This window comes from Ranitomeya variabilis, chromosome 6 (assembly GCF_051348905.1).
Source record: "Ranitomeya variabilis isolate aRanVar5 chromosome 6, aRanVar5.hap1, whole genome shotgun sequence".
NCBI classification, from domain to species: Eukaryota; Metazoa; Chordata; class Amphibia; order Anura; family Dendrobatidae; genus Ranitomeya; species Ranitomeya variabilis.
The window spans coordinates 191,259,460-191,284,861 of record NC_135237.1 but is presented as its reverse complement, the minus strand read 5'-3'; the positions used below and the strand labels follow the sequence as shown (position 1 = coordinate 191,284,861).

Here is a 25,402-nt window from a genome sequence, read left to right as displayed (position 1 = left end):
TATTGCCAAAAATTTCGGAAATGGTCCGTGCTGACCCAGTGGAACGAGTGTGCATTGGCTGCAAATTTTAGAAATGGCCTTTCTGAAGCCATTAAGAATGTGATGGTGGGTTTTCCCATTCCCACAGGTCTGAATGATTCTATGGCCCTGGCTATTCAAATCGACCGGCGGTTGCGGGAGCGCAAGACCGCAAATTCCCTCATGGTGTTGTCTGAACAGGCACCTGATTTAATGCAATGTGATAGAATCCTGACTAGAAATGAGCGGAAAATTCATAGACGCCAGAATGGCTTGTGTTACTACTGTGGTGATTCTACACATGTTATCTCAGCATGCTCTAAACGTCTTACTAAGGTTGTTAGTCCGGTCGCCATTGGTAATTTGCAACCTAAGTTTATTCTATCTGTAACTTTGATTTGCTCACTGTCATCATATCCTGTCATGGCGTTTGTGGACTCAGGTGCTGCCCTGAGCCTTATGGATCTGTCATTTGCCAAGCGCTGCGGATTTGTTCTTGAGCCATTGGAAAATCCTATCCCTCTTAGGGGTATTGATTCTACGCCATTGGCAAAAAATAAACCGCAGTTTTGGACACAGGTTACCATGTGCATGACTCCCGAACATCGGGAGGTAATACGTTTTCTTGTTCTGCATAAAATGCATGATTTGGTTGTTTTGGGTTTGCCATGGTTACAGACCCATAATCCAGTCTTGGACTGGAAGGCTATGTCAGTGTCAAGTTGGGGCTGCCATGGAATTCATGGAGATTCCCTGCCCTTGTCTATTGCTTCTTCTACGCCTTCGGAAGTTCCGGCGTATTTGTCTGATTATCAGGATGTCTTCAGCGAGTCTAAGTCCAGTGCACTGCCTCCTCATAGGGAATGTGACTGTGCAATAGATTTGATTCCTGGCAGTAAGTTTCCTAAGGGGAGACTGTTTAATCTGTCGGTACCTGAACATACCGCGATGCGTTCATATATCAAGGAGTCTCTTGAGAAGGGGCATATCCGTCCTTCTTCTTCCCCTCTTGGTGCGGGATTCTTTTTTGTGGCCAAAAAGGACGGATCTTTGAGGCCTTGTATTGACTATCGGCTTTTAAATAAGATCACTGTCAAATTTCAGTATCCTTTGCCGCTGTTGTCAGATTTGTTTGCCCGGATTAAAGGTGCCAAGTGGTTCACCAAGATAGACCTTCGTGGTGCGTACAACCTTGTGCGCATTAGGCAGGGTGATGAATGGAAAACCGCATTCAATACGCCCGAAGGTCATTTTGAGTACTTGGTGATGCCATTTGGGCTCTCTAATGCCCCTTCAGTTTTTCAGTCCTTCATGCATGACATTTTCCGGAAGTATCTGGATAAATTTTTGATTGTTTATCTGGATGATATTCTGTTTTTTTCTGATGATTGGGACTCGCATGTGGAGCAGGTCAGGATGGTTTTTGAGATTCTGCGTGAAAATTCTTTGTTTGTAAAAGGCTCAAAGTGTCTCTTTGGTGTACAGAAGGTTCCCTTTTTGGGGTTCATTTTTTCCCCTTCTGCTGTGGAGATGGATCCAGTCAAGGTCCGAGCTATTCATGATTGGACTCAACCCTCGTCAGTTAAGAGTCTTCAGAAGTTCTTGGGTTTTGCTAACTTCTACCGTCGTTTTATCGCAAATTTCTCTTGCGTTGTTAAACCGCTGACGGATATGACCAAGAAAGGCTCTGATGTAGCTAACTGGGCTCCTGCTGCCGTGGAGGCTTTCCAGGAGTTGAAACGCCGATTTACTTCGGCGCCTGTTTTGTGCCAGCCTGACGTCTCACTTCCCTTTCAGGTTGAGGTGGATGCTTCGGAGATTGGGGCAGGGGCCGTTTTATCGCAGAGAGGCCCTGGTTGCTCTACTATGAGGCCTTGTGCCTTTTTCTCTAGGAAGTTTTCGCCGGCAGAGCGAAATTATGATGTGGGCAATCGGGAGTTGTTGGCCATGAAGTGGGCATTTGAGGAGTGGCGTCATTGGCTCGAGGGTGCTAAGCATCGTGTGGTGGTCTTGACTGATCACAAAAATCTGATGTATCTCGAGTCTGCTAAACGCCTGAATCCTAGACAGGCCCGCTGGTCATTGTTTTTCTCCCATTTTGACTTTGTGGTCTCGTATTTACCAGGTTCTAAGAATGTGAAGGCCGATGCTCTGTCTAGGAGCTTTGTGCCTGATGCTCCTGGAGTCGCTGAACCTGTGGGTATTCTTAAGGAAGGAGTTATCGTGTCTGCTATTTCTCCAGATCTGCGACGTGTGTTGCAGAGATTTCAGGCTGGTAGGCCTGACTCTTGTCCACCTGACAGATTGTTTGTGCCTGCTAGATGGACCAGCAGAGTCATTTCCGAGGTTCATTCCTCTGTGTTGGCAGGGCACCCGGGAATTTTTGGCACCAGAGATCTGGTGGCCAGGTCCTTTTGGTGGCCTTCCTTGTCAAGGGATGTGCGGTCATTTGTGCAGTCCTGTGGTACTTGTGCCCGAGCTAAGCCTTGTTGCTCTCGTGCCAGCGGGTTGCTCTTGCCCTTGCCTGTCCCGAACAGACCTTGGACACACATCTCTATGGATTTCATTTCGGATCTTCCGGTGTCTCAGGGCATGTCTGTCATCTGGGTGATATGTGATCGTTTCTCCAAGATGGTCCATCTGGTTCCTTTGCCTAAGCTGCCTTCCTCTTCTGATCTGGTTCCTGTGTTCTTCCAGAACGTGGTTCGTTTGCACGGCATTCCTGAGAATATTGTGTCGGACAGAGGATCCCAGTTTGTTTCCAGGTTCTGGCGATCCTTTTGTGGTAGGATGGGCATTGATTTGTCGTTTTCGTCCGCTTTCCATCCCCAGACCAACGGACAAACGGAGCGAACTAATCAGACTCTGGAGGCTTATTTGAGGTGTTTTGTCTCTTCTGATCAGGATGATTGGGTGACCTTCTTGCCGTTGGCTGAATTTGCCCTTAATAATCGGGCTAGTTCGGCCACCTTGGTTTCGCCATTTTTCTGCAACTCTGGTTTCCATCCTTGTTTTTCCTCGGGACATGTGGAGCCTTCTGACTGTCCTGGGGTGGATTCCGTGGTGGATAGGTTGCAGCAGATCTGGAGTCATGTGGTGGACAACTTGAAGTTGTCACAGGAGAAGGCTCAGCGTTTTGCCAACCGCCGCCGCGGTGTGGGTCCCCGACTTCGCGTTGGGGATTTGGTATGGCTGTCTTCTCGATTTGTTCCTATGAAGGTCTTCTCTCCCAAATTTAAGCCTCGCTTCATTGGTCCTTACAAGATATTGGAAATCATTAATCCTGTATCCTTTCGCCTGGATCTTCCGGTGTCGTTTGCCATTCACAACGTATTTCATAGGTCCTTGTTGCGGCGGTACGTTGTGCCTGTGGTTCCTTCTGCTGAGCCTCCTGCTCCGGTGTTGGTTGAGGGCGAGTTGGAGTACGTGGTGGAGAAGATCTTAGATTCTCGTCTCTCCAGGCGGAGGCTTCAGTACCTGGTCAAGTGGAAGGGCTATGGTCAGGAGGATAATTCCTGGGTGGTCGCCTCTGATGTGCATGCGGCCGATTTAGTTCGTGCCTTTCACGCCGCTCATCCTGATCGCCCTGGTGGTCTTGGTGAGGGTTCGGTGACCCCTCACTAAGGGGGGGGGGTACTGTTGTGAATTTACCTTTTGGCTCCCTCTAGTGGTTACTAGTGATTTGACTCTGGGTATGTCATTCATCCCTTGTATGCTCACCTGGGTCGTTAGGTCAGGGGTGTTGCTATATAAGCTCCCTGGACCTTCAGTTCAATGCCTGGCAACGTTGTAATCAGAGCTAATCTGTTGTGCTCTTGTCTACTGATCCTGGTTCCTGCTAAATTAAGCTAAGTCTGCTTTCTTGCTTTTTGCTATTTGTTTTTGTTTGCATTTTTGTCCAGCTTGTACATAATCTGTATCCTAACCTTGCTGGAAGCTCTAGGGAGGCTGGAGTTCTCCCCCCAGGCCGTTAGACGGTTCGGGGGTTCTTGTATCTCCAGTGTGGAATTTTGTTAGGGTTTTTGTTGACCATATAAGTTATCTTACTACATTCTGCTATTAGTAAGTGGGCCTCTCTTTGCTAAACCTAGTTCATCTCTGTGTTTGTCATTTCCTCTTACCTCACCGTTATTATTTGTGGGGGGCTTGTATCCGACTTTTGGGGTCTATTCTCTGGAGGCAAGAGAGGTCTTTGTTTTCCTCTTCTAGGGGTAGTTAGTCCTCCGGCTGGCGCGAGACATCTAGCGACCAACGTAGGCATGTTCCCCAGCTACTTCTAGTGTTGGCGTTAGGAGTAGTTATATGGTCAACCCAGTTACCACTGCCCTATGAGCTGGATTTTTGTACGTCGCAGACTTACTTGTTCCTCTGAGACCCTCGCCATTGGGGTCATAACAGTAGCCCTTCCACTTGACCAAATACTGAAGTCTCCGTCTGGAAACACGGGAGTCCAAGATCTTCTCGACAACGTACTCCAACTCACCCTCAACCAACACCGGAGCAGGAGGCTCAACGGAAGGCACAACCGGTACCTCATACCTGCGCAACAATGACCGATGGAAGACATTATGAATAGAAAAAGATGCAGGGAGGTCCAAACGAAAGGACACAGGGTTAAGAATCTCCAATATCTTGTACGGGCCGATGAACCGAGGCTTAAACTTAGGAGAAGAAACCTTCATAGGGACAAAACGAGAAGACAACCACACCAAGTCCCCAACACAAAGACGAGGACCAGCACGACGACGGCGGTTGGCAAACTGCTGAGTCTTCTCCTGGGACAACTTCAAATTGTCCACCACATGCCCCCAAATCTGATGCAACCTCTCCACCACAGCATCCACTCCAGGACAATCCGAAGACTCCACCTGACCGGAAGAGAAACGAGGATGAAACCCCGAATTACAGAAGAAAGGAGAAACCAAGGTGGCAGAACTAGCCCGGTTATTGAGGGCAAACTCCGCCAAGGGCAAAAAGGCAACCCAATCATCCTGATCCGCAGACACAAAACACCTCAAATAAGTCTCCAAGGTCTGATTAGTTCGCTCGGTCTGGCCATTAGTCTGAGGATGGAAAGCAGACGAAAAAGACAAATCAATGCCCATCCTAGCACAGAACGCTCGCCAAAATCTAGACACGAATTGGGTTCCCCTGTCAGAAACGATATTCTCCGGAATACCATGCAAGCGAACCACATTTTGAAAAAACAGAGGAACCAGCTCGGATGAGGAAGGCAATTTAGGCAAGGGGACCAAATGGACCATCTTAGAGAAGCGGTCACACACCACCCAGATGACAGACATCTTCTGAGAAACAGGGAGATCAGAAATAAAATCCATGGAGATGTGAGTCCAAGGCCTCTTCGGAATAGGCAAAGATAACAACAATCCACTAGCCCGAGAACAACAAGGCTTGGCCCGAGCACAAACATCACAAGACTGCACAAAACCTCGCACATCTCGCGACAGGGAAGGCCACCAGAAGGACCTAGCCACCAAATCCCTGGTACCAAAGATTCCAGGATGACCAGCTAACGCAGAAGAATGGACCTCCGAGATGACTCTACTGGTCCAATCATCCGGAACAAACAGTCTACCAGGTGGGCAACGATCAGGTCTATCCGCCTGAAACTCCTGCAAGACCCGTCGCAAGTCTGGGGAAACAGCAGATAATATCACTCCATCCTTAAGGATACCTGTAGGTTCAGAATTACCAGGGGAATCAGGCTCAAAACTCCTAGAAAGGGCATCCGCCTTCACATTTTTAGAACCCGGTAGGTAAGAAACCACAAAATTAAACCGAGAGAAAAATAACGACCAGCGCGCCTGTCTAGGATTCAGGCGCCTGGCAGACTCAAGATAAATCAAATTCTTGTGGTCGGTCAATACCACCACCTGATGTCTAGCCCCCTCAAGCCAATGACGCCACTCCTCAAAAGCCCACTTCATAGCCAAGAGCTCCCGATTACCAATATCATAATTTCGCTCAGCGGGCGAAAATTTACGAGAAAAGAACGCGCAAGGTCTCATCACGGAGCAGTCGGAACTTTTCTGCGACAAAACCGCCCCAGCTCCGATTTCTGAAGCGTCGACCTCAACCTGAAAAGGAAGAGTAACATCAGGCTGACGCAATACAGGGGCGGAAGAAAAGCGGCGCTTAAGCTCCCGAAAGGCCTCCACAGCAGCAGGGGACCAATCAGCAACATCAGCACCCTTTTTAGTCAAATCAGTCAACGGCTTAGCAACATCAGAAAAACCAGATATAAATCGACGATAAAAATTAGCAAAGCCCAAAAACTTCTGAAGGCTCTTAAGAGAAGAGGGTTGCGTCCAATCACAAATAGCCTGAACCTTGACAGGGTCCATCTCAATGGAAGAGGGGGAAAAAATGTACCCCAAAAACGAAATCTTTTGAACCCCAAAAACACACTTAGAACCCTTTACACACAAGGAATTAGAGCGCAAAACCTGAAAAACCCTCCTGACCTGTTGGACATGAGAGTCCCAGTCATCCGAAAAAATCAAAATATCATCCAGATACACAATCAAAAATTTATCCAAATATTCACGGAAAATGTCATGCATAAAGGACTGAAAGACTGAAGGGGCATTTGAAAGACCAAAAGGCATTACTAAATACTCAAAATGGCCCTCAGGCGTATTAAATGCGGTTTTCCACTCATCCCCCTGCTTAATTCGCACTAAATTATACGCCCCACGAAGATCAATCTTAGAGAACCACTTGGCCCCCTTTATTCGAGCAAACAAATCAGTAAGCAGTGGCAAAGGATACTGATATTTAACCGTGATTTTATTCAAAAGCCGATAATCAATACACGGCCTCAAAGAGCCATCTTTTTTAGATACAAAGAAAAAACCGGCTCCTAAGGGAGATGACGAAGGACGAATATGTCCCTTTTCCAAGGACTCCTTAATATATTCCCGCATAGCAGCATGTTCAGGCACAGATAGATTAAATAAACGACCCTTTGGAAACTTACTGCCCGGAATCAGATCTATAGTACAATCGCACTCTCTGTGCGTAGGTAGTGAACCAATTTTAGGCTCCTCAAAAACGTCACGATAATCAGATAAAAATTCCGGAATCTCAGAGGGAATAGATGACGAAATGGAAACCAAAGGTACGTCCCCATGAGTCCCCTGACATCCCCAGCTTAACACAGACATTGCTTTCCAGTCGAGGACTGGGTTATGAGATTGCAGCCATGGCAATCCAAGCACCAACACATCATGTAGATTATACAACACAAGGAAGCGAATAATCTCCTGGTGATCCGGATTAATATGCATAGTTACTTGTGTCCAGTATTGTGGTTTATTACTAGCCAATGGCGTGGAGTCAATACCCTTCAGAGGTATAGAAACTTCCAGAGGCTCTAAATCAAACCCACAGCGTTTGGCAAAGGACCAATCCATAAGACTCAAAGCGGCGCCAGAGTCGACATAGGCGTCCGCGGTAATAGACGATAAAGAGCAAATCAGGGTCACAGATAGAATAAACTTAGACTGTAAAGTGCCAATTGAAACAGACTTATCAACCTTCTTAGTACGTTTAGAGCATGCTGATATAACATGAGTTGAATCACCACAATAGAAGCATAACCCATTTTTTCGCCTAAAATTCTGTCGTTCGCTTCTGGACAGAATTCGATCACATTGCATAATTTCTGGCGCCTTCTCAGTAGACACCGCCAAATGGTGCACAGGTTTGCGCTCCCGCAAACGCCGATCAATCTGAATAGCCATTGTCATGGACTCATTCAGACCTGTAGGCACAGGGAACCCCACCATAACATCCTTAATGGCATCAGAGAGACCCTCTCTGAAATTCGCCGCCAGGGCGCACTCATTCCACTGAGTAAGCACAGACCACTTACGAAATTTTTGGCAGTATATTTCAGCCTCATCTTGCCCTTGAGACAGGGTCATTAAGGCTTTTTCAGCCTGAATCTCTAAATGAGGTTCCTCATAAAGCAACCCCAAAGCCAGGAAAAACGCATCCACATTGAGCAACGCAGGATCCCCTGGTGCCAAAGCAAATGCCCAATCCTGAGGGTCGCCCCGGAGCAAGGAAATTACAATCCTGACCTGCTGTGCAGGATCTCCAGCGGAGCGAGATCTCAGAGACAAAAATAATTTACAATTATGTTTGAAATTCTGGAAGCGAGATCTATCCCCGGAGAAAAATTCAGGTAAAGGAATTCTAGGTTCAGATATAGGAGCATGAATAACAAAATCCTGTAAACTTTGAACCTTCCCAGCGAGATTATCCAAACCTGTAGCTAAACTCTGAGGATCCATATTAATCAGGTGAAATCAGAACCATTCAAGGATTAGAAGGAGAGACGAAGGCTGCAGTAAGCAGAGATGCTAGTGAATCAACTAAAGAGCAAACTCAGGGAAAAAAAAAAAAAAAAAAAATTCTCTGCAGACTTCTTTTCTCTCCTTTCTTCTGCCAATTATTTTAACCCTTGGCCGGGTAGCGTGCCTACTTTTTATCCCTAGACGCCCAGCGCCAGCCGGAGAACTGACTGACCCTAGCAGAGGAAAATACAGACCTGGCTTACCTCTAGAGAAATTTTCCCCAAAAGGCAGACAGTAGCCCCCACATATAATGTCGGTGATTTTAGAGGAAATTGACATACGAAGTATGAAGATAGGTTTAGCAAATTGAGGTCCGCTTACTAGATAGTAGGAAGACAGAAAAGGGAACTACACAGTCAGCTGAAAACCCTTTCAAAACACCATCCTGAAATTACTTTAAGACTCTAATATCAACTCATGACACCAGAGTGGCAATTTCAGCTCACAAGAGCTTCCAGCCTCAGAAATATTCAAACACAGAGAACTGGAACAAAAATGCAAAACAAACTTAGGACTACAAGTCCAACTTAGCTGATAGTAGTCTAGGAGCAGGAACATGCAACAGAAAGGCTTCTGGTAACATTGTTGGCCGGCATAGAAATGACTGAGGAGCAAGGCTAAATAGACAACTCCCACATCCTGATGGAAACAGGTGAACAGAGGAGATGAAGCACATAAGTGCAGTACCACCAGAAACCACCGGGGGAGCCCAGAAACCAAATTCACAACAGTGTACATTTTAGGACATGATCACATATCAGAGTCAAACATCGGAATAATGTCAGAACTGACTTTGACATCTGAGTTTGATATGTGACTTTGACATCTGACTTTGGCACCCAGCGTGTGTACTCTTTATTAACACATCAGAATGTCAATAAGACTGTAAAATTTTAAAAGTAAGATCTGAAGATATATATTTGTATGTATAAACTTCAGTTACCCTTTTTGATATTTTCTTTTGTCATAGTACACTGAGGAAGGTCTGAATGACTGAAACGTCTGTTGTATTTTGTACTATTGTGGACTGCATTAAAATTGTCTTCAGGTCATCCGATTGAGTGCCAAGTTGTTTCTACTATACCAGATGGTAGCCCGATTCTAACGCATCGGGTATTCTAGAATATGTATGTAGTTTATTTATGAAGATTTTAGAATAATGCAATTTATACACAGAGTTCGGCTGTCGCTGATTGTTCGCGCCGGCCACGTAGTACATAGCACAGCCACGTAGTATATAGCACAGCCACGTAGTATATTGCACAGCCACGTAGTATATAGCACAGCCCACGGAGTATATAGCACAGCCATGTAGTATATAACACGGCCCACGGAGTATATAGCACAGCCACATAGTATATAGCACAGCCCACGGAGTGTATAACAACCCACATAGCATATAACACAGCTACTTAGTTTATAACAGCCCACGTAGCATATAACACAGCTCACATACCATATAACAGCCCACGCACGCAGTATATAACACAGCCCACATAGTGTATAACACAGCCCAAGTAGTGTATAACACAGCCCACGTAGTGTATAACACAGCCCACGTAGTGTATAACAGCCCACGTAGTATATAGCACAGCCCACATAGTATATAGCACAGCCACGTAGTATATAGCACAGCCACGTAGTATATAGCACAGCCCATGTAGTACATTGCACAGCCCACGTAGTACATTGCACAGCCCACGTAGTATATTGCACAGCACACGTAGTACAGTGCACAGCCCACGGAGTACATTGCACAGCCCACGGAGTACATTGCACAGCCCACAGAGTACATTGCACAGCCCACGTAGTACATTGCACAGACCACGGAGTACATTGCACAGCCCACAGAGTACATTGCACAGCCCACAGAGTACATTGCACAGCCCACAGAGTACATTGCACAGCCCACGTAGTACATTGCACAGCCCACGTAGTACATTGCACAGCCCACGTAGTACATTGCACAGCCCACGAGGTACATTGCACAGTCCACGTAGTACATTGCACAGCCCACGTAGTACATTGCACAGCCCATGTAGTACATTGCACAGCCCATGTAGTACATTGCACAGCCCACAGAGTACATTGCACAGCCCACGTAGTACATTGCACAGCCCACGGAGTACATTGCACAGCCCACGGAGTACATTGCACAGCCCACGGAGTACATTGCACAGCCCACGTAGTACATTGCACAGCCCACGTAGTACATTGCACAGCCCACGTAGTACATTGCACAGCCCACGAGGTACATTGCACAGCCCACGAGGTACATTGCACAGTCCACGTAGTACATTGCACAGCCCACGTAGTACATTGCACAGCCCACGTAGTACATTGCACAGCCCATGTAGTACATTGCACAGCCCACGTAGTACATTGCACAGCCCACGTAGTACATTGCACAGCCCACATAGTATATTGCACAGCCCACTGTTGTGAACTCTGTTTTTGGGCTCCCTCTTGTGGTCACAAGTGGTACTGTGTGAGTGCTATCTTTGGGCTCCCTCTGGTGGCTCTTTTTGTCATTCTGCGGGTCTGTGGCTGGGATCAGCTGTCTCGTTATCTGCTGGTTGGTTTCCTATTTAGCTCACCTGGACTTTCAGTTGTTGCCTGCTGTCAATGTATTCAGTGCTATTTTGATCTCTCCTGACTACCTTCGTTATCAGTCTCTCCAAGAGAAGCTAAGTTTCTGTTTGTTCATTTTTTGATCATCAGTGTTCAATATGTTTCTTGGTTTATTATCTGTCCTTGTCCAGCTTGCTAATATGTGATTTCCTCGCTTGCTGGTAGCTCTAGGGGGCTGAGTTTCTCCCCTCACACCGTTAGTTGGTGTGGGGGTTCTTGAATTCTCAGCGTGGATATTTTGTATAGGGTTTTCTACTGACCGCACAGTTTCCTATCTGTCTTCTGCCATCTAGTATTAGCGGGCCTCATTTGCTGAATCTGTTTCATTTCTACCTTTGTGTTTTCCCCTTACCTCACCGTTATTATTTGTTGGGGGCTTCCTATATCTTTGGGGTATTTCTCAGAGGCAAGTGAGGTATTACTTTCTTTCTCTCTAGGGGTAGCTAGTTTCTGAGGCGGCGTCGAGACGTCTAGGAATTCAGGCACGTTCACCGGCTACCTTTACTGTGTTCGGTTGGGTTCAGGATTGCGGTCAGTCCAGTTACCACCTCCCTAGAGCTCGTTCTATGTTCAGTAACTTAGCTAGTCAGTTCTGTGATCCTCAGCCACTAAGGATCATAACAGCCCACATAGTATATTGCACAGCCCACGTAGTACAATGCACAGCTCATGTAGTACATTGCACAGCCCACGTGGTATATTGCACAGCCCACGTAGTATATTGCACTGCCCACGTAGTATATTGCACTGCCCACATAGTATATTGCACAGCCCATGTAGTACATTGCACAGCCCACGTAGTATATTGCACACCCCACATAGTATATAGCAATGTGGGCATCATATCCCTGTTAAAAAAAGAATTAAAATAAAAAATAGTTATATACTCACCTTCCGTTGGCCCCCGGATGCAGGCGAAGAGTTTACCGATACTCCTCGTGCGCTCCGGTCCCAAGAGTGCATTGCAGTCTCGCAAGATGATGACGTAGTGGTCTCGCAAGACTGCTACGTCATCATCTCGCGAGACCGCAATTGCATGGAGTGGTCATCGGAGCGTCACAAGGAGCGGGAAAGGCCTGTTCCTGATCTGGGGGGCCGATGGACAGTGAGTATATAACTATTTTTTATTAACATTAGATCTTTTTACTATTGATGCTGCATAGGCAGCATTAATAGTAAAAAGTTGGTCACACAGGGTTAATAGCAGCGTTAACGGAGTGCGTTACACCGCGGCATTACGCGGTCCGCTAACGCTGCTTTTAACCCTGTGTGAGCGCTGACTGGAGGGGAGTATGGAGTGGGCACTGACTGCTGGGAGGAAGGAGTGGCCATTTTGCCACCGGACTGTGCTCGTTGCTGATTGGTCATGGCTGTTTTGCCGCAACCAATCAGCGACTTGTGATTTCCGTTACAGACAGACAGACAGAAGGACAGAAAGACGGAAGTGACCCTTAGACAATTATATAGTAGATTACGGTTTGTGACCATACTTGAGCACCTCATCCAGATGTGCCACGGTTTAAAAGTAAAACATCACTGTAGTTTGTGTGCAAGCCAGTATAATTTTAAAAATAAAAAAAATTCTTCTTCTGGGATTACACCAAAAGCTCCACTCTGTGAGGCTGAAGACTTAGCCACTCAGCCATAGGGTCTACTGATGCTGTCTATTAGTATTTCTTGGCTTATGGGATTAACCATGAAAATACTCAGGGAGTCTAAAAGTTATTGTGATTCTCATTTTGATGTGTGCAGAATGTCAGATATCAGACTCAAACCTCACTGGAGTTTGTGTTATAGTGAGCATAATTCTAAAAAGTAAAGTTTAATTTTTCTTCTGGGATTCAAACTCAGAGGCTCCACTCCATGAGGCAGGAGCTTTATCATTGTGCCATAAGCTCAAGTGATATGCTGGCTGGTAGTTTTTCTTGGCTTATAACATTAACCATGTACATACTCAGGGTATCTGAAAGTCCTTGTGATTTTCATTCTGCTTTGTGAAGAATGTGAAGAAGATATCAGAGTCAAACATCATTTGAATTTGGCTTGGAGGAGGTCTGTGTGAAAGTCCCAATAAGTTTCAGACACATGTTTGCACTGGAAATCACATAAATAGCTCAATGATAGGTGACTTTTATAAATAGAATTTGGGGTTCAAGTAGAAGACAGTGGACTTTTTTTTCTTTTTTTAGTAGTCAAATATCAATGTAACATATCAATCTCAAATATCAGAGTCAAATGTCAAAGTCACATGTAAAAGTCACATGTTAAAGTCAGTTATCAAAATCAGATGTCAAAGTCAAATGTCAGAGTCAGTCAAAGTCACATGTCAGAGTCAGTTGTCAAAATCAGATGTCAAAGTCAGATATAAAAGTCACATGTCAAAGTCACCTATCAGAGTCAGATGTCAAAGTCAGATATTAAAGTAAGATGTCAAAGTCACATATCAAAGTCAGATGTTTAAGTCAGATATCAAAGTCAGTTCTCAGACAGGTTATTTAGCCTCAAACTGACATAATTCTCATGTTTGACTTTGATATCGGATCATGTCCTAAAATGGACACTGTACAATAAATAAGACATCAGGTACATGACAGCTGATCTGTCACATCATCATGGGGTACAGATGGGTTGGCATGACAACCCGGGGTCTGCAGGAGACCCCTGTCGTTGTCATTGTCAAACTGCTGTGGGCATTTTTGTCACACATAGCAGGGCTGTAGCATAAGTGATCAAATGATCGCAGCTTCAAGTCTGCTAAGGAGACTAATGAAGCATGTAAAAAGTAAAACTAAAGTTTTTAAAAATATTTTAAAAATGTAAAAATATAAAAGTTCAAATCACCCCTCTTCCGCCCCATTCAAAATAAAACAATTTAAAAAAAACATATATTTGGCATCACCACTTTCAGAAAAGCCTGATCGATCAAAACATAAAAAGAATTAATCTGACTGGTGGACGGAGTAATGGGAAAGAAAAAATCAAAAACGAATTACGCTTTTTTTGGTCGCCGCAACATTGCAATAAAATGCAATAACAGGCAATCAAAACATCATACCTACCCCAAAATGGTACCGATAAAAACATCAGCTCGGCGTGCAAAAAATAAACCCTCACCCAGCCACAGATTTAAAAAAATGGAGACGCCACGGGTCTCAGAAAATTGAGTCATTTTTTTATTTTCTTATAGAAATTTTTGATTTTTTTTTAACACAAATAAAAATAATGACATGGAGAATCGTAAGGGCATTTAGTGAACACGGTGAAAGAAAAAAAAAAACAATTATGCCCTTTTTTTTGCAATTTCACAGCACTTGGAATTTTTTTTCCATTTTCCAGAATACTATATGTTAAAATTAATGGTGTAATATATTGATAAATACAACTCGTTCCCCAAAAAACAAGCCCTCACTTGGCCATATTGACAGAAAAATAAAAAAGTTATGGGAAGGAGGGGAGAATAAAATGAAAATGGAAAAATCCAAGGTTGTAAAGGGGTTAAACATGAGCTATTAATTGCTTGTGTTTCCTTGAAGACTGCAGATCTCAGTTACTCCATGCTCCAGTCTACAATGGTTATCCTTTATATCAGCAAAGAGGGACTCAATCTAATTAAACAGACATGAACTAGTGTTGAGCGATACCGTCCGATACTTGAAAGTATCGGTATCGGAAAGTATCGGCCGATACCGGCAAAGTATCGGATCTAATCCGATACCGATACCCGATACCAATACAAGTCAATGGGACTCATGTATCGGACGGTATTCCTGATGGTTCCCAGGGTCTGAAGGAGAGGAAACTCTCCTTCAGGCCCTGGGAACCATATTAATGTGTAAAATAAAGAATTAAAATAAAAAATATTGCTATACTCACCTCTCCGACGCAGCCTGCACCTTACCGAGGGAACCGGCAGCGTTGTATGCTTAAAATTCGCGCTTTAACTTCCTTACGCGAAGTCCCGGCTTGTGATTGGTCGCGCGCCGCCCATGTGACCGCGACGCAACCAATCACAGCAAGCCGTGACGTAATTTCAGGTCCTTCAGGATTTTAAAATTACGTTCCGGCGTTGTGATTGGTTGCGTCGCAGTCACATGGGCGACGCGACCAATCACAAGCCGTGACGTCACGGGAGGTTGGACACGCGCGCATTTTAAAATGCGCGCGTCTCCTGCCTCCCGTGACGTCACGGCTTGTGATTGGTCGCGTCGCCCATGTGACTGCGACGCGACCAATCACAACGCCGGAATGTAATTTTAAAATCCTGAAGGACCTGAAATTACGTCACGGCTTGCTGTGATTGGTTGCGTCGCGGTCACATGGGCGACGCGACCAATCACAAGCCGTGACGTCACGGGAGGCAGGAGACGCGCGCATTTTAAAATGCGCGCGTGTCCAGCCTCCCGTGACGTCACGGCTTGTGATTGGTCGCGTCGCCCATGTGACTGCGACGCAACCAATCACAACGCCGGAACGTAATTTTAAAATCCTGAAGGACCTGAAATTACGTCACGGCTTGCTGTGATTGGTTGCGTCGCGGTCACATGGGCGGCGCGCGACCAATCACAAGCCGGGACTTCGCGTAAGGAAGTTAAAGCGCGAATTTTAAGCAAACAACGCTGCCGGTTCCCTCGGTAAGGTGCAGGCTGCGTCGGAGAGGTGAGTATAGCAATATTTTTTATTTTAATTCTTTATTTTACACATTAATGTTGTTTCGATACCGATACCCGATACCACAAAAGTATCGGATCTCGGTATCGGAATTCCGATACAGCAAATATCGGCCGATACCCGATACTTGCGGTATCGGAATGCTCAACACTAGACATGACCCTTTCCACATGTACACCAGAAAATCCTTACATTTGTTTAGTGATATTTATCACCAGTACATCTTTGAGAATATTTCATTTTTTATAACATCAAGCAAACTGTTTTATATAAATGTCATACCAATGTAATATAACAACTAGTAAATTAAATTATTATTACTTAATCTTTAGATGGGGACAACTGTTAGGTGATTGAGCTGGGACTCTTACCATTGCTCCAAAAATGGGGTCTTGGCCATCCAGTGAAGTGTCTTACTAGTTTATTCTATATTATTTATCTACTGCAGTCATTTATATTTATATGTTGACTGCACTTTATGTACTTCTGTTGTATGTTACTTTGCTATTTTCTGTATCTAGTACATTTTTCTAAATGTATAATGTCACCATTCTATGGGTATTGGTTTTGTGTTTGGCCACACATTTTTGTCTTCTGTTTTTATGCTGCTTGATGTTACCTAACAAATGAAGATAAAGTTCTGGGTTTTATTTACATTTTTAGTTTCATTCTTCTTTTTTGCTTTTTGGGTGATTTTGTGCTTTGTTTTAATTAGGCTTTGACAGATTACATAAGGTAGTTACATATTTTCTTACAGTTACATAATTAATATTGAAAAAATACACTAGTCCATGAATTTCAACCGAGGTTTATAAAATGGAAAATGCTTCAAATATTTATTCATCTAAATCTGATCAGCATAACAATGTATATCTGGGATGTTCCACTGATGGCCTATGCTGAGGTCAGATTGAAGACTCAGTTTATTGTTTAATCAGGCACATTGACGTACATACAATTGTGGCTCTCCATGGTGCTACAGCGCTGATTGTTTTGCTTTGCAGCTTTGATCATTTTGTTCCGAAAATTAGTGAGGAACAAAGGGATTAAAACAGACAGGTCATCAATTCAAGATTCTAGTGAACTCTTTAAGAACTAGTGTTGTAAAACTGTGTTAAAATAGAATATTTAGCTGTAAAAGTATTAAAAACAAGAATAGCTCAATGGCACTTTCTAGGTTAAAACTTAGGTTCATTACAATTAAAAGAAGAAAGAATGAGACAAAAGCTTAGCCTACAGGAAGGCTTCTAGCAATAGACTTCTCAGGCAGTTGCCTAAGGCCATGTAAGATGTCTCGCTAAACGTTTTCACCCTGATCCTTCTTAAATAAAACACTCACATCAGTCGATGAGCCCCTAAAACGAGCCTTATACACGGCAAAAATTAAAATCTGTAGATAAATGCCATATTGAAATCTTACCTGATTTCTCTGTGCGATTTTGTGTCCCTTTTTCCAGCGAAGAACAGGCTTCAGAGCAGGCAAGTCCTTCTCATCTTTCCCAATCACATGTTCTCCAAGACTATAGGCCGTTTCAAAAACTATGGGTGAAATGACATCTTTCACTCTGCGCTGCAAGGAAACAGAGAAGCATACAGAATATTTATACCTAAACTTTACATGGCGGTCAATAAAACAAACACTTTAGTTACTTTTATTCACTAATTTATTTATATATGACACCCTTAGCTACTACTCAGATGAATACTTTAACATTGAAGCTGTTTACTCTAACATTTTGAAGATTTGTCCATCTTTACTGAAGAACTTTTTTCTGACAGAGATAAGTGGTGTGCAATTTTTCTCTGTCTTATGGAGCTACAGCCATTGATATTAATGGAGGATTACATGGGAACAATTTAGAGCCTTTGCTCCTATCAAGCCATGGTTTATGTTACAGATGAGGGAATACAGTGCCTTGAAGAAGTATTCATAACCCGTGAAATTTTCCATATTGTTCCGCATTACACACACAAACTTAAATGTATTTTATTGGAATTTTATGTGATTTACCAACACAAAGTAGCAAAAAATTCTGAAAATTGTGACATGCATTTATATCCAGCCTCCCTAAGTCAATACTTTGTAGGATCATCTTTTGCGGCAATTACTGGTGCAAGTCTTTTGGGGTATGTCTCTACCAGCTTTGCACATCTAGAGGCAGAAATGTTTGCCCATTCTTCTTTGCAAACTAGCTCCAGCACAGTGAGCTTGGATGGAGAGCATCTGTGAGCAGCAGTTTTCTCAAGGGTATTTAGGTCTAGTCTGTGACTGAGCCATTCAATTTCATGAATATGCTTTGATCTAAACCATCTATTGTAGCTCTGGCAGTATGTTTAGGTTCAGTGTCCTGCTGGAAGATGATCCCACACCCCAGTCTCAAGTCTTTTGCAGTCGCTCACAGGTTTTCCCCACAACTGCCATGTATTGAGCTCGATCCATCTTCCCATCAACTCCAACCTGTTTTCCTGTCCCTGCTGCAGAAAAGCATCCCACAGCATGATGCTGCCACCACGTTTTATGGTGGGGATGGTGTTTTCAGGGAGATGTCCAGTGTCAGTTTTACGCCACACGTAGCGTTTTACATTTAGCTCTAAAAGTTTTACTTTGGTTTCATCTGAGCAGAGAACATTCTTCCACATACCACATATACTCTGTGCCCTACATGTCATGTGGAAGATGGTGCTCTGGTCAGATGAGACCAAAGTAAAACATTATATGCTCCACTACAAAAGAAGGGTCAGAGTCCGTTCATTGTGACTAATGTACTTGTTTCTTTTATGAAACAAGACAATGGAGCCTAAAAAAACAGATTGTGACATCGGAAACTAAAAACATTGTAAAAAAAACACTTAACACAAAAAAATTTAAGCAATAGGTAATTTTCTGATTATAGCTTCCCTTTTAAGCAATATGGTTACATGTGAAAGGTAGCTCTGCAACTACTGAGGGAAGGTACCAATACTTAATTTTATATTATTTCTGGTTTTAGTATGTGTTTATATACGGTATTTTTCAGATTATAAGACTCACTTTTTTCCCCAAAATTTGGGGGAAAATGGGGGGTGCATCTTATAATTTGAATATACCTTACCGGCTGCAGTGGAACATGGTTCAAGGGTTGCTGCTGGCGATGCTGTGGGCCTCAAGCTCAGAGGAGGGGGTTTCTGAGGTGTGACACTGAGGGCATTCAGTAGTGTGGGGGCTCCGCCGACATTTTGTGAAAGCCCGAAGCCCCTGCACTTCCGTGGTTATATTGTGGTGGACTCCGGCAAAATAGCCACCGGGGGCGGCGCATGCGCACATGGAGATCTCGGCACCAAGATTTTGCGAGACAAGATCTCGGCAGCGAGATCTTAACCTACACCTGCACCGCCCCCCGGGCCATTCTTCCGGAATGTAAACCATGGAAGTGCAAGGGCTCTGGGATTTCACAAAATGGCGCACGACCGAATACCCGCAGCGTTGCACCTCTGAATATCCCTTCCTCCAAACCTGGGATTCGCAGCATCGCCTCACTCCTGCCTCCGCCAGCAGCGATAATGGGACCTGGCTCCACTGCAGCCGCCAACCCTTTTAAGCAATAAGAAACATTGATTATTAGAAGCACCAACATTTTATTAAATTTTTTTCCTATTTTTCTCACCAAATGTCTTATAATCTGGTGCGTCCTATAATCTGTAAAATAAAGTATGTACATGCTTTGTTACACTACAGAACTGCACTTTATGCAGTGTGGTACTTAGATTATTTTTTATATTGGCCAGGGACCTTTGTTTACAGGTGGTAGAAGGTAATAGAAGGTAATTCTGGACACTTTTGATGAACCAGTTTGATTTCTGTGTGTGGCATTTTTTTAAAGTGTTTTAACTTATTTTCCTCTTTGTGCTTTGTATTGAAGGTTTAATTCAACTGTATGTTTCATGTGGCTCTTGGTCTATTATCCTAGAAAAATATTTAGAATTGAGACTGAGAGTCCTCAGTGGTTGATACCTTTTAATGGCTAACTGAGAAGTTGGTAACAAATTGCAAGCATTCGAGACTACTCAGGTCTTTTTATCAGGCATAGACTAATACAAAATCTGTAGAATCACATATTTATGCACAACACAGCAATCACAGTATAAATATGTGATTCTTCAGATTTTATATTAGTCTATGCCTGATGAAGAGACCCGAGTAGTCTCAAAAGCTTGCAATTTGTTACCATCTTTTCAATTAGCCATTAAAAGGTATCAACCACTGAGGACTCTCAGTTCTAAATATTTTTCTATCTACTGGCTAACACGGTACCGAGATATTTATGTTCAATTATCCTGTAACTGTATTATTCATAATGTGTCTCTTTGGGTCTTTTTTTAGTACTAAGTGGAAGGTGTGGACAGACACTGCTGCCATTTCATTTGGGAGAGCACTTAATATTTTGGAGGCAGTGTGAATAAACTATTTTTGCAGAAAACTGCTTCAGTACTGGAAGGGAGAGGGGAAGCACTGTTTAATGTCTGAGGAGTGGCAGCTACAACTATAGCAAGATTACTTAGGAGTTCCGTAAATGTCCTACCAATCTAGTGTTCTCGTTTTTTAACACTATCCAGATTGGGTCCAACAAAATAAGTAGGTGTGAAATTTCCATTATATCCCTTTTTTGCTTCCCAACTTTGTTCATTTGAAACATCACATAACTTTGCCTATCAATAACAAGAGCTTTTTGCAGTCAAGTAGAATAGAATAGAAGTAGGCAAGAGGTGAGGATGAAGGATATAACAATTTATGCGGCCTGAAAACATACATCAAAAAACCCAAACATACTTGTGCCCTCTTTGTTTAAATGTAAGAACATTCCTTGACAAAATACCACACTAAGAAACATTCCATCTGCCTTCCCGGTCCACAAAGCAAGTTATTATTATTATTATTATTATTTATTGTTATAGCGCCATTTATTCCATGGCGCTTTACAAGTGAGGAGGGGTATACATAATAAAAACAAGTACAATAATCTTGAACAATACAAGTCATAACTGGTACAGTAGGAGAGAGGACCCTGCCTGCGAAGGCTCACAATCTACAAGGGATGGGTGAGAATACAGTAGGTGAGGGTAGAGCTGGTCATGCAGCGGTTTGGTCGATCGGTGGTTACTGCAGGTTGTAGGCTTGTCGGAAGAGGTGGGTCTTCAGATTCTTTTTGAAGGTTTCGATGGTGGGCGAGAGTCTGATGTGTTGTGGTAGAGGGTTCCAGAGTTGGGGTGATACGCGAGAGAAATCTTGTATACGATTGTGGGAAGAGGAGATAAGAGGGGAGTAGAGAAGGAGATCTTGTGAGGATCGGAGGTTGCGTGTAGGAAAGTACCGGGAGATGAGGTCACAGATGTATGGAGGAGACAGGTTGTGGATGGCTTTGTACGTCATGGTTAGGGTTTTGTACTGGAGTCTCTGGGCAATGGGGAGCCAGTGAAGGGATTGACAGAGGGGAGAGGCCGGAGAATAGCGGGGGGACAGGTGGATTAGTCGGGCAGCAGAGTTTAGAATAGATTGGAGGGGTGCGAGAGTGTTTGAGGGGAGGCCACAGAGCAGGAGGTTGCAGTAGTCAAGACGAGAGATGATGAGGGCATGGACTAGGGTTTTTGCAGATTCTTGGTTGAGGAATGAACGGATTCGTGCAATATTTTTGAGTTGAAGTCGGCAGGAAGTGGAAAGGGCTTGGATATGTGGTTTGAAGGAGAGATCAGCGTCAAGGATAACCCCGAGGCAGCGAGCTTGTGGGACTGGGGAGAGTGGGCAGCCATTTACTGTAATGGATAGGTTCGTTGGGGGGGTCACGTGAGATGGGGAAAGATGATGAATTCTGTTTTGTCCATGTTAAGTTTCAGAAATCTAGCGGAGAAGAAGGATGAAATAGTGGACAGACATTGAGGGATTCTGGTTGGTAGGGAGGTGATATCTGGTCCAGAGATGTAGATCTGTGTGTCATCAGCATAGAGGTGATACTGAAAGCCATGAGATTCTATGAGCTGTCCCAGGCCAAAGGTGTAAATGGAGAAGAGCAGGGGCCCAAGGACTGAACCTTGTGGGACTCCGCCAGATAGGGGGCGAGGTGAGGAGGTGGTGTGTGAGTGGGAGACGCTGAATGTCCGGTCTGTTAGGTATGATGAGATCCAGGATAGGGCCAAGTCTGTGATGCCAAGGGATGAGAGGGTCTGTAATAATAGGGAATGGTCCACTGTGTCAAAGGCAGCCGACAGGTCGAGGAGGAGGAGAACAGAGTAGTGTCGCTTGCTCTTGGCGGTTAAGAGGTCATTGGTGACCTTAGTTAGGGCAGTTTCAGTGGAATGGTGTGACCGGAAGCCAGATTGTAAGCGGTCAAAGAGGGAGCAAGAAGAGAGATGGGAGGAGAGTTCAAGGTAGACGTGTTGTTCCAGTAGTTTTGAGGCATAGGGGAGAAGTGATATAGGGCGATAGCTGGATACAGAGGATGGGTCAAGAGAGGGCTTTTTGAGGATAGGTGTGATGGAGGCATGTTTAAAGCTTGAGGGGAAAAAACCAGTTGTTAGTGATAGGTTGAAGAGATGGGTTAGGGTTGGGATGAAGATTGTGGTGAGGTTTGGGATGAGGTGGGATGGAAGCGGGTCAAGTGCACAGGTGGTGAGATGCGATCTTGAGAGTAGAGTGGCGAGTTGATCTTCTGTAATGGTGGAGTGGTTGGTTTTGGAGGTGGAGGGTAGGGAAGTTGGGAGGAAGGGCTCTGGGGCTTGTTGACCAAAACTGCCTCTGATGTTATCAATCTTCTGCTTGAAGAATGAGGCAAAGTCTTCAGCAGAGATAAGTGGGGAGGGAGGAGGTGCTGGGGGACGGAGGAGAGAATTGAAGGTGTTGAATAACTGTTTAGGGTTGTGAGACAGGGAGGATATGAGAGATGAGAAGTAGGTTTGTTTAGCTGTGGCGAGTGCAGTCTTGAAAGTAGTGAGGGACTGTTTGAATGCGATTAAGTGATCGTTGGAGTGGGATATTTTCCATCTGCGCTCAGCAGCCCTGGAAGCTCGCCTCAGTTCTTTGGTCAGGCTGGTGTGCCAGGGCTGTCTGTTGATTTTGCGAGCTTTGGTATGTGTAAGTGGGGCAGCAGATTCCAAAGCTACAGCTATTGTGGTGTTATATAGAGCGGCAGCGTCATCCGCATTGTGTATGGAACTTATGTCTGTGAGAGGGAGGAGGGATTCAGAGAATGAATGTAGGTCAAGATGTTTAAGATTTCTGCGAGGGTGTGAAAGTTTGTGGGGTGGGGACTCTAGACATAGAGTGGAGAGAGATGAGAATGTGAGAAGGTTGTGGTCAGAGAGAGGAAGAGGTGAGTTAGAGAGGTTAGATAGGGAGCAGAGGCGGGTGAAGATGAGGTCCAGTGTGTGACCATCTTTGTGAGTGGCTGCAGAAGACCATTGAGTGAGGCCGAAGGAGGAAGTGAGAGATAGAAGTTTAGTGGCAGCTGAGAGGGAAGTGTCAATGGGGATGTTGAAATCGCCCATGATGATAGTGGGGATGTCTGCAGAAAGGAAATGAAGTAGCCAGGTGGTGAAGTGGTCAAAGAAGATGGTGGCTGGCCCTGGGGGGCGGTAAATGACAGCCAGTTGGAGGTTGGAGGGGGAGTAGATGCGCACAGAGTGCACCTCAAAGGAAGGGAGGGTAACAGAGGGTGGCAGTGGGATTGGGGTGAAGGAGCAGTTATCTGACAGGAGAAAACCAACTCCTCCGCCATGCTTGCTGCTGGGGCGGGGTGTGTGAGAAAGGTGGAAGCCACCGTAAGAGAGTGCAGCAGGGGAGGCTGTGTCAGAAGGGGTGAGCCAGGTTTCGGTGATGGCGAGGAAGGAAAGTTTGGTAGTTCCCAGCTATTAATCCTCACTTTGCTCAGAGAGCAGTTGAGTGTCAAGTTGATGGTAGGGTGAAATTGATTAAACAATTGATCAATTTCACCCTACCATCAACTTGACACTCACCTACTCCTGTACTGAAATTAACTTTTTGGACACCATCATTAAGCTGCAGAACAATAAAATAGAGACATCCCTGTATCAGAAGCCAATCGACCGTCCAACATACCTTAAATGGGACAGTTTCCATCCAAAACACATAAAAAACTTTATTGTCTACAGCCAAGCCATCAGATACAATCGTATATGTTCCAACCCAATGGACAGGGATGAAAACCTTGGTCGCCTCAGAAAGACCTTTTTGAATCAGGGCTACCATCCAAGAACAATTGAAAATCAGATCACAAGAGCCACCAGAATATCAAGGAATCACCTGCTACATTACAAAACTTAAGAAGAAAATAACCGGGTACCTCTAGTAGTTACCTACAATCCAAATCTGGAGGTGCTAAGGGGAGCTGCACGGAAATTACAACCTTTACTACAAAAGGATGCCCGATTACAATCCATTTTTCCAGACCCCCCACTACTGTGTTTTAGGCAGCCCCCAAATCTAAGAAGCATCATTGTCAAGAGCTCCCTGTCCTCTCCAACAGCTGCAGGTACCTTTCCCTGCAATCAGAAAAAAATTAAAACCTGTCCATTTATAATGACCACAGACAAGATAAAGATCCCCAATTCACATCAGGACTACAAGATACCAGGTACTTTCAGCTGCATCACATCTAATGTGGTGTACCTAATTATTTGTACTAAATGTCCAACTGGGGGTCTGTATGTGGGGGAGACAGGGCAGAAACTGAGAACAAGGATGAACTCTCACCGCCATACAATAAGAGAAAAAAGAATGGATCTACCTGTGGCAATACATTTCTGTCTCCCAGATCATAACATTATGGACATGAAATTACTTGTGCTAAAAGGTAACTTCAAATCGCAGAAAGACAGGAGAGTCTGGGAATATAAACTGATGACGACCTTTGACACTCTAACTGCAGGAATGAATGTGTCACATGGATTTATGTATTTTTACATTAACTAAGGAACTTGCCCATCAGACCATGTGGGGTCATCACAACAGAGACCCTAATCACAGGACAATAAAACAATCCTTATCTAAGAATTGGCCCAATATTTATGGACGTAACTGTTTATCACCCATGGTAATTCTGCTTCATGTCACCTGGCTTATCCATGGTTTTTTTCCCCTCTTTTTTTTTCTATACTATGTTGTGCATAAATATATGATTCTTCAGAATTTGTTTTAGTCTTTGCCTGATGAAGAGACGTATGTAGTCTCAAAAGCTTGCAATTTGTTACCATCTTTTCAGTTAGCCATTAAAAGGTATCAACCACTGAGGACTGTCAATTCTAAATATCTTTCTAGAGTGTGCAAAGCAGTCATCAAAGCAAAAGGTGGCTACTTTGAAGAACCTAGAATATAAGACAAAATTTCAGTTGTTTCACACTTTTTTGTTAAGTATATAATTCCACATGTGTTAATTCATAGTTTTGATGCCTTCAGTGTGAATGTACAATTTTCATAGTCATGAAAATACAGAAAAATCTTTAAATGAGAAGGTGTGTCCAAACTTTTGGTCTGTACTGTATATAGTGTGACAAAGTCACTGGTAAAGTCCAGAACACTAATGCGGTGAGGGGTTAATCTAATTTACATGAGGTGCTGGCTTTTATGTAGACATCAATAGAGTGGGTGGGAGGATGTCCACCTTACCTCCACCCCAGGTTATGTTCTCAGGCTTAAGTAGCTGGCCTAAAAAGGC

At 44.2% G+C, this 25,402-nt stretch overlaps 1 protein-coding gene across 1 annotated transcript in view; it reads right to left on the bottom strand.

Moving 5' to 3' along the window:
* Positions 1-25,402, bottom strand: part of ITGA9 (integrin subunit alpha 9) — an 823,989-nt gene that overhangs the window by 436,048 nt on the left and 362,539 nt on the right. The window contains exon 16 of the mRNA XM_077269347.1: positions 17,122-17,271. Within this exon, the coding sequence (XP_077125462.1) occupies positions 17,122-17,271 (150 nt within the window). The remainder of the gene's footprint in view (positions 1-17,121; positions 17,272-25,402) is intronic.